Raw genomic sequence first — 9,898 nt, 5'->3', positions numbered from 1 at the left:
AAGGTGGAAAAGGTAGGATAAATGGTGCCGGAAGGAGACCTGACTTTGGGTGGTGAACACACAATATGATACACATCTGATTTATACAGAGTTGTGTACTTGACACCTATATAATTTTATTAACCGATGTCACTCCAGTAAATTCAATGAAAATTTAAAAAACGGAAAATGAGGAAATTTTATATTGGGGTCGTTAGGCGACTCTGTTATTTATCTGGGCTGCTATGGCACCACCTGGCTCCCCAGTTTCCAGCCGCAGCTCCTGCAGGTCCGTTTCCCATTCAGCGGCCAGCGGGAACCTGTGAAAACGTCACGCTGGGCCATCACCTCAGTGCCTACTGTTTTCCTACCGACTCCTGTCTGCCACCGCCCTGCATCTCCTGCGAGCGTTCCAGCCTCTGGGGCCACCCTGCCTCCAAGCCTTGGCCGTTGACTCTGCTGGAAACGCGCTCCTCTCCCCGCCCAGCCACCCGTGGGGCTCACTCCTTTGCTTCCTTTGAGCCTCTGCTTGTGAATAAGATCTTTTTGGCCATTCTGTTTGCAACCTTTGTGCTCTGTGACCCTCCTTTCTGATTTATATTTTTATATCACACTTATAACCTTCCAATATACCATGTTAATGACATGATTATTATTATTGTTTGTCTTTTCCCACTAGATTATTAGCCCCACAAGAGCAAGGATTTTTGTCTGTTTTATTAGCTGCTGGGTCCCCAGGGCCAACAACGTGCAGGCTTGGCAGGCAGTAGACCCTCAAAAAATATATGTGCAATGAATAAATGAATGAAGACAGGTTCAGTCTCACACTCAGACAGGGAAAGGGTGGGAGCTTACATTTCTGGACACTTTCCCATACATAGCTAGTAAAAAAATAAGTCCTGTTGGAAAGTGTATGTGGATTCCCTACCTACCCCCAGGATCTTGACCACCTGGAAGATATTTGTATAATCTATTTGCATGTTTTAATAATCCAGGAATGCAGTTTCTATTTCAAATACCCGTGGAGAAGCAGTAAATGCAGGAGAGATGGTCTCTGGAGAGAGAGAGAATTTGGACCATACCAGGCAAATGTGACCGATGCACAACCCACTGGAGGCCATTGATTCTCCACTGGGTCTGTAGTGTTTTCAGCAGCACGTAGTTTGGTCTTGCACCTTCTTAAATTAAGGCAGAATTGCTACTTGCAGCCTTTCCCAAACCATGTGCCAGGGAATTCTAGTTCCAGGAAATGGTAACCTGTGCTCAGAAAAGAATAAGCGTTCTGTGGTTCTGAGTCATAGCACATATTAGCAAGTTAAAAGCTCTGAGGAGTTAGCTTAAAAATCAATAAAGGCTGAGTGGCCTGTTTCGTAGTTACTAATTTACTGGAATAGGGGAGGACTTTTTAACTGTATACTCATTAATGCTCTACTCCACTCAGATAATAAAATATAAATGAGTACTAACACTTACAAAGTTTTAATATTTTGTGAAAAGGCCCAGCACTAAACTAAAATGTGTACACCAGGTCCGTGACACCGTGCCAGATTATTTTTTAAGATCCAAGCAATATTGAATTCTGCTCCAATATATCCATTTATTTGAAATGACGCACTGCTATTAAAAGTCACTACTTATTTTGTGGCCATGATCTACAGCTTTCAAATGGTCATTTTCCATAGATTGCATGGCTCAATGCATTTTATTTTGCCCCAGAGTCCTGTTCAGTACTCTACAAGCTTACCTAAGAAAGGAAATATGCCGACAGAATATCCATGATGTAAATAATGTATTTTCTGTGGCTCTGCAGCTGTTTTTAGCCTTTTCATTACTGAAGTACTTATTTAAGCGATGCTCTGTACTCTATGCCCGGGATTCCGTTAGGCACATGATGGTGCCGGGGGAAGCACATGGGACAAGATCGCGAAACTTACCTGCTAGTATAGCTGGGCAAAGACACCCAGGCACAGAGAACCAATGGTCAGATGTTGAGACAAGGGTTTAAAAGCGGAGAGGAGTTTCCTACTTGAGGTAGGGTGACCAGGAGGGAAAGGTGCTCCGAGGTAATGACACTTTAATTGAGACGCAAAGATGAGGAGCTGGCTGTGCCGAGAGAGAGAGAGAGAGAGAGAGAGAGAGAGAGAGAGAGAGAGAGAGAGAGGGGGAGAGAGAGAGAGAGAGAGAGGAATGTTTGAGGGAGAGGGAATGGAGTGCCCAGTGGCTCAGATGCAGGAAGCAACTTGCAAAAGAATAGAAGGAAGGTCACATGGTTGACTCAGGTTCACGAGGGCCGTGCGATGAGGGGACAGGCGGCAGTCAGTGTGCAATAACTCAGCGCTTTTGAGGCCATGGTGTGGGCTTTCATTGAGAGAGTGAAATGATCAAATTTGTCATAAGGAATCTCCCTCAAAGTAGAACATATCTCAGTATAGTAAAATTTTTGTTAAATGAGCAATGGGCATTTTTAAAATGCTTTTAACTATCTGAAAAATACAGATTATATACTTATGCTTCTCGCTATCTCAAACATTCAATTTCCTTCAATTCTATGTAAGCCACTGGCTCTTGGTGAACTGTTATTCCACTCCATGTTTTATACTCGGGTTTCCACCTCTAGGCTCTTCATAGCTGTGTGCTTTAGAGAACACCCATAACCCGGTGTACGTGGAGGGACAAAGTCTACCTTTGACAGTCCCAGAGCTTGTTTTGGGGGCATATTCCCCCATCATGATCTCTTTCCTTCTTCTAATCCCCTAAACCTTCCTCTGATCTCTTTCTACCCATTTTTGAGCTTAGTTGTTCAAGTGGAAGTCCTTTTAAAAGATTAGTAGATAATTATGGTATTAAATAAAGTGCTTTGAAGTTTGATTGCTGGCTAAAACATACACATCGTGAAGATAATTTTTAGGGCCATCCAGGCAGCTGAGGCACAGAGAGGAGAGCCAGATGCTTGGTTGGTGGGTGTGCCCCCTCCACAGGGGGAGAGGGGCTCCTGCTGCAGGGCTGTCCTTTAGGGGATTCCATGTGTGTGAAGCACACGCACTAAATAAATTTGTTAAGTCGCACGTTGGGTCTGTCACTCGGGATCTGTGTTCATTGTTGGCACAGTGTCATTCATAATCCTGCACATCCACCGTTCTGCCTTATACCATTCAGACCGCTGGGAAATGCTTTGCCTCTTCTCTTGCCCTGTGACTTAAACGTGTGTGGGTCACTTTACTGCTGAAGTCAGAGATGGGCATTACTGTGTAGGATCTGAGTAGCAAAAGAACTTAGGACAAAATGAATCAGTCAACTGTTCACATCTCTCCTCTCGGAAAGCATGCGTTCAAGAGACGCGTTGTTTCCTGGTAGTGCTGAACATTGCCTTCTTGCCCTTCTTCACGCTGCCCTCAGTGGTTCTGGACGTGCTGGTGAATTAGCAGGAGACTTGCAACCCTTGCAAAGGGCCCGGGAGAACATTTGGCAATATCAAATAATTCATGTAACTCTTAAAGTTGTTTGTATGTCAGTATGGACGTAACACACATGATAGTGATTCTTTTTGTTGGCTACCAGATGAATACTGAAATCCAGAACAGCAAAGCTTGGTTTTTATAAAAATGTTTAATAAGATTTATTTAAATTCTCAAAAATTAAATAAAAAACCTCTGCTTCATTTAAGTAATTTTAATTTAAATGTTACTATTTCAATTAGAACTTATTTTATCTTAATTTTAATAAATAATTTTGAGTACTTCAGACTAAAACTAACCTCTTTGGAAAATATGAAAATCATGTTTACTTTTCCATTTACTTTACGGAATTTGATAAACCTGTTTAAATTTTGTAGACTTTCAATATTTTAAAATTTGGTATTCCTTTAAATTATTAAGAATTAGTGAAATTTGCAATTGTAATAAAAATTGAAAATACCAAAGAGTTCAGAAAAGAGAAGAGGCTACAAAATAAAAAGTAAATCTTCAAAGAAGCAGTCTTCTTAAAAATTTTAAAAGCATTTAAAAGGAAAGTAAGCAGGTTTCTTTGGATATGATTCACATAAAATTTGCAAATAGAACACTAAACATTCTTTTAAAGTCTGATTTTTAAGGTATAATTTATATATAGGAACAGCCACTCTTTTGAGGTGTTCAGTTTTATGTGTTTTGACATGTATACTATTATGTAATAGTATAATTACTAATCACTACCCCAATGAAGATAGAGAGTATTTCTATCTACCCAGAAAGTTTCACGTGCGCTTTTGCATAGTCCGTCCCCGAACCCCCTCACCCTGTCCCAGCCCCTGGGAATCTTTAATCTGATTTCTATTGCTATGATTTTGTATTTTTCAGAATGTCATGTAAATGGAATTCCTACAGTATATAATCTTTTGTGCCTGGCTTTTTGACTTAGCACATTAACTCATTCAAGTTGTTGCAAGTATCCTTAGATACTTCCTCTTTATTACTGGTTATTATTCCATTATACGGAGGTTCTACAATTTGTTTATCCATGCACTAGTTAATGAACTTTTGGGTTGTTCCTAGTTTGGGGAGATTATAAATAAAGCCACTATAATCCTTATACTGGTCTTTGTGTGGATATAAGTTTTCATTTTTCTTGGATAAGTACCTAGGAGTGGTTTGCTAGGCCATATAGTAAGTATATGTTTAACTGTGTAAGAAGCTGCTCCTTTTGCACGTCCGCCAGCAAGTTCTGCTTGCTCCGTGTCCTTGCCAGCACTTGATATTATGAGGTGGGTTTTATAATTGTTTGTTTCTTTCAACGTAGCCATTTTTAAAGGTGGAAAATTCTCTAATTACTGATCAAAACAATTAAGTTGAGCAGGAAAATTATTCTCACCAACAACGTCGATTGAATACGTCAGACGATGTCTCACAATTTCACACTCCTGGTTAAAATGGTAAGAGCATGCGCAGACCTGCATCTGTTCTCTTGCCCAGGGTCCACAAGTGATAGTGGTGAGATGGACTCACTCTACCCCTTTCCTCTGCTTTGAAGTTAACTTGAGGACAGGCGTGTTGTTTGGGGTCTGAGACCCTGTCTTGTGAAGGACAGCTACCACCTCACTCCGCAGCACCCTCTAGTGGGGGTTGATACTTCAACTTAGGCAGAATTCAACCAGTCCTTTTTGCCTGCCCTGCAGCATCTGTGATAGGGGTGAAAGACAAGTCCACACGCCACCCTGAGGGGCTGCTCTCCTCTGGTCTAGAAGACAGGCCCTGTGGCTCAGGGACCTTTTTCTGTAGAAGAGCTAGCATGGCTCCATGGGCCACCTGATGAAATGGTGAGTGACACTGTAAAGACTGTGAGCAGTTGAGCCTTTGTTCCAAAAACATTCATTATGAGAAACTTTAAGGGATATAGCATCACTGGTGAAAACTTGAGTAGAGCTTCTAGTCAGCAATGAGTCCAGCTTCAGAATCCTTACGTCCTGGACGCATGGCAATGGAGAAGGCTGGCCTGCGGTGGACAGTGGTCATCCTCTCCTAGTAGCAGATGGGATGTGGGTCTGAGGATATTTAATTTACTCTGCCTGACTCTAAACGCTTTAATAGAATGTAAAGAATGCCAATAAGGAAAAATGTACCTCCTCAACTTTAGATTCAGCAAAAAAGGCACTTAGTGACTCGAAATGCTGCCTCTTCCTGACCACAAGAATGTGTCCCCACAGGAGCAGACATGTGTTGTGACCCAGCTGCAGGCTGGGGTATAGTATTTCCTGAGTTGGCATTTGGGGAACCTTCAAATATTTAAGGGCACGCTTCTTTTCTTTCAGTTATTTCTTCCTTTGGGGATCATAAAAGCCTTGAGAAATTGTTAAGCTTCCCTTTCAGATTTTCTTCACTGAATGTAAGATCTCAACATTTTTTCCCCTTCTAATAAATTGGGGCTAATATCTTACACCCATTGCACTGGCAATTCAACTTTTCCTAAAGGCTGACTATGTGTAAGACATTCACAGTCAACTAGGAGTTAACTATTACATATTTTGTATTCATTTAATAAACTTAGTGGTTGAACACAGGCTGTGGAATCAGACAATTTAAGTCCAAATCATAACTCCATTACTTAGCTAGCTATCATACTCTCCTACGATTTCAATGTACTGGCAACCTATTTCCTTATTTACTTATCTTTGAATGTTTTCGACTGTACTTTCGTGATCACAAACAGTTAAGAACTTTCAGAGGCACATACATTTCCACAGTTAGTCTCACAATAAATCTTTTGCTGCATCTTATTCTTGCAATAAAATGCTGTAGAAATTCAGGCAAGGAATTTATTTTTAATGACTCTCTTGTTCTTTTTTAAAAACCTTTTAAATTGAGTGACACGAGCAAAGTATATTAATCTTCTTTGTACAACTTGGTAAACTGTTGTATACGCCCATGTAATCACATTAATTATGATTGCACTTATTCTTGGAAAAATAAATGCATATTTAGACTTCAGTTGGCTGGAAGAATTTCAATAGGCACAGCACACAACGGGTGTTTCACTCACTCCAAGTTATATCTATGATACCTAACCATGAAAGAAAGTGAATATTCAGATACAAACAAGTCCTCATGACAACCTTTGTATGACTAACATTGTTACACTGATTATGTACGATGTTAGCCTGTGTGACCTCAAGATCAAGTACAATACAAACTTTGATTAAGTATTCTCTTTGTATTTTCCTGTGTTACACTGCTTCCCATGTGATCTACAGAGTCTTAAGTGCTACCACAAAGCCACTGTCATATCAAATGACCCAACAGCTCATCTTACAATGAAAAAGTATCAAGGGTTGACTTTAGTCTTCCTCTCCAGACGGCCACATAGTCAGTGCAACCTGGATAATGGCGATGGAGGTCTTGATTTCACAGAATAATGTAAAGTTGTTCAGGCTGATCTTGTCATTCCTTGGCCAAAAGGTGAGACTGAGAAAATAAAAATAACTTGGATGGTAAAAATTGGCCCTGCCTTTCATCTGACTGGAATAAAAGACACAGATAATGCTAGTTGCACAGTTAACAGAAAACAATATTTCTCCCAAGAACCTGCCTCACAGTGTCATAATAACTTCTTTCTTTGAGTGACTGCTGCTTTCTTACTGAGGAGCTTTGCTGTTTGAAGTGAGACTGGCTACGAATAACACATCTGCCTCTTGTGCAGAAGATCTAAGTTACTTTGAAACAGAGAGGCAGTCCGGGTTCCCAGCCCGGGGCAGAGCGTGGGCTACAAACTGTCTGGACTCCGCATTTCACATCCGTCCTAACTTTGTAGTTTCCAAGGAAACAGGGCCCTGGATCCACTTTGTAGCCCTGACTTGGGGCTGACTTCTTTGAGTCTTTCAGACTACTACTTCAGTTAAATTGTGCTTAACTCTATCCTTCCCCATAACCCTATGATAAATCTATCTTTCCCATCGTTTGGTGAGATATCCCATGGTTCTCTGATGTGTGGTTTCCCTCTTTGCAATGGATCAATAAATCTACTTTTGTGGGCTATAGGTGTGCCCCTGATCTGTTGACACTGATAAGGCTAGGACTGTAAGTTTTATCATCCCTGTTTTCAAAGATAAGGAAAGTGAGGCTTAGAAGGTTAAATAAAGTATATAGGAGGTCACAGGTAATAAGTGGTCACAGAATTGAAACCGAGATCTACAGTGTGATGAAGCCCAGTCCTTTCCCAATGTCCTTTGCTGACCCTCTACCTTCATCTTCCAGCTAGCTCATTATTGCTCTAAATTTACTTAACAACCCCATCCAGTGTGAGGCCACAAAATCTGTTCACGCCACTTTTCTTTCCCTCATTGTAGCTAGTATCCGATTCTGACATACGCCTCGGTTCCACAGAGTGTGGCTTCAGCTTCGTAGTGTTCCTCTTTGCCAGGAACCTGAGTGAACCATCCAATGCTTAGGTGAGTTCCTTTCTTCCTCAGCTACACCAATCCGCAAATATTTCTAACAACACAGTCTGGGTTTTTGCACTTGCATCCCTGCATTTGTGCTGTTCCCCGATGTGGGAATTCCTGGGCCATAATTCTCTGCTTGTACAAATCTTTTTTCTTTTTAAAAATCATATTCAGGTTTTGGTTGCAAATAAGAGAAACCATGCTTGTTTTGTTTTAGTAGACAGGTAATCTGTAAAGGATATCAGGTATTTCACAGAAGTTTTTTTTTTTTTTTTTTTTGAGATTTTACTGTTTTAATATTCAGATTGATGCTCAGTGTTTATTAACCTAAACTGAGAAGGGCCAAGTATACACTTTAATAACTCCCACAGATTGTTCTGATTCAAATACTACTATAAGACTAAAATCTATTTTATTTCTGACTATTACATGAACTTCTCGTTTTGTAAAGACTTAAACTTATCATGCCCACAGGCTAGAATTCAAAAAGTTTTATGCTCTATTCACCTCAGTCATATAATATTTTATATGAATGACAGCACTTAGAATCCAAAAGCTACCATCGTCTCCAGCACAGAAATTCCGAGTTATTCTGATTACTTGCACACACCCACACCTGAGCTCCATTCATCTCCAAGTCTGAGGTTACAGGCGGCTCTCTCCACCACTGAATCATTTTAAATATGTGACCTTCTTCCCACCAGTAAGAGGAACTGAACATTTTATATTTGAACTTTTAAGGTCAGTTTTATTAAGTTCATTGATGAAGCTTTCAGAAGACTATTCTCCTGAAAATTATTTTTTCTTAGAAAAAAGAGAGGAAAATCAACACCCTCTTAGCATAGCCACAGAGGCTGCGGCAGTCAAGCCTCTCTGCAGAGGGGGATGGCCCATCAGTCGGTCAGGTCGCTCTCTGGGTCGGCAGGGTCGTAGTCTGGATCATCCTCATCGTCTTCCGGCTCCAAGTCATCCATTTCCTGGAACAAAGACTCACCTACCTCCACATTGTTCCCAGCATCCTCTAAGAACTGGATATCAGATGTGTCAAGATTATGATCTGTTTCAAATAGCTGTTTCCCACTTAATTTATTTTTTCCTGCTTGTTCTTCTTTCATTCGTTTCTTTTTAATTTCCAAGAGTTCTGCATCAAACTTGGCTTTCCAATTTAAGAAATTCTCAATCGTAACAGGAGTGCCATGAAATAATTGCTTTTCAGCTTCTTCTTTTTGTTTCTTTTCCTCTTCTCTTCTGGTTTTTATTTGATCCACTATTTCATTTAATTTTTCTTGCACAGCTGTCTGTAAAGTAAAGATCATCACCATACCAAGGTTTTCTTCTGCTTGTAATGCTAACAATTTTAAAATACTTGAGACATCATTGTCTTCTAGATTTTCTGGGGAGAATATTTCATAAAGAGGGGTTTCATCTGGATGTTTCTCACTGTGTGTAAACTTGAGGGTAGTCTGGACAGTTTCATCATTTTCTCCAGCCTCAGATGTCACGGTAATGGTGAAGCTGGGAGGATTTTCTGATAATACTGTGAAGGAGTCCGGATAGATAGACTCCAGAGCCTCCAGCTCGTTGCGCTGCTCCCCGCTGTAATCTGTCATCGTGGCCCTCGCTGCTGCCCATGGATCACCCAGACACCCAGGCGGCGCGTGGCAGCTGGGACCACTGCCGCGCCAGGGGAGCGGGCCGCGGCCTGACGGGCGCAGGCACAGAGTCCCCAGCTAGGAGGCCAGGGGCCCAAAGCCAGGCCGGGCCTGCTGAGCAACCTATTTCACAGAAGTTTTGGAAGGCCCAGAGCACCCGACTTGAAGGCCACTCTACAGGGTTGGTCCAGGTAGACCACACTGCATCCGTGGGATACAGATAGCACAACTTCCAGCTTTGAAACTAAGAGGTGCAAGACCCTCTCTTGCAGCTTATTGGAAGCTGGGTGTCTACCACTGCTCTCATCAAGACTAGCCACATCAGTGCGTTACTTACTTTGTGAGTTTCCAAGTCAGG

At 41.4% G+C, this 9,898-nt stretch overlaps 1 protein-coding gene across 1 annotated transcript; it reads right to left on the bottom strand.

The window, feature by feature from the left end:
• Positions 1-8,781: 8,781 nt before the first annotated feature.
• Positions 8,782-9,656, bottom strand: LOC129079052 (RWD domain-containing protein 1-like). The gene has a single exon (XM_054584021.1). The coding sequence runs from the start codon at positions 9,496-9,498 to the stop codon at positions 8,782-8,784; it is 717 nt and encodes a 238-aa protein (XP_054439996.1). The 5' UTR covers positions 9,499-9,656.
• Between the last annotated feature and the right edge of the window lie 242 nt (positions 9,657-9,898).

Source organism: Pteronotus mesoamericanus, unplaced genomic scaffold, assembly GCF_021234165.1.
Source record: "Pteronotus mesoamericanus isolate MK-2021 breed Mesoamerican mustached bat unplaced genomic scaffold, CSHL_Meso_final contig_75, whole genome shotgun sequence".
In the NCBI taxonomy this organism is placed as follows: domain Eukaryota; kingdom Metazoa; phylum Chordata; class Mammalia; order Chiroptera; family Mormoopidae; genus Pteronotus; species Pteronotus mesoamericanus.
The sequence above is the reverse complement of the archived record's forward strand: the minus strand, read 5'-3'. Positions and strand labels throughout refer to the sequence as shown.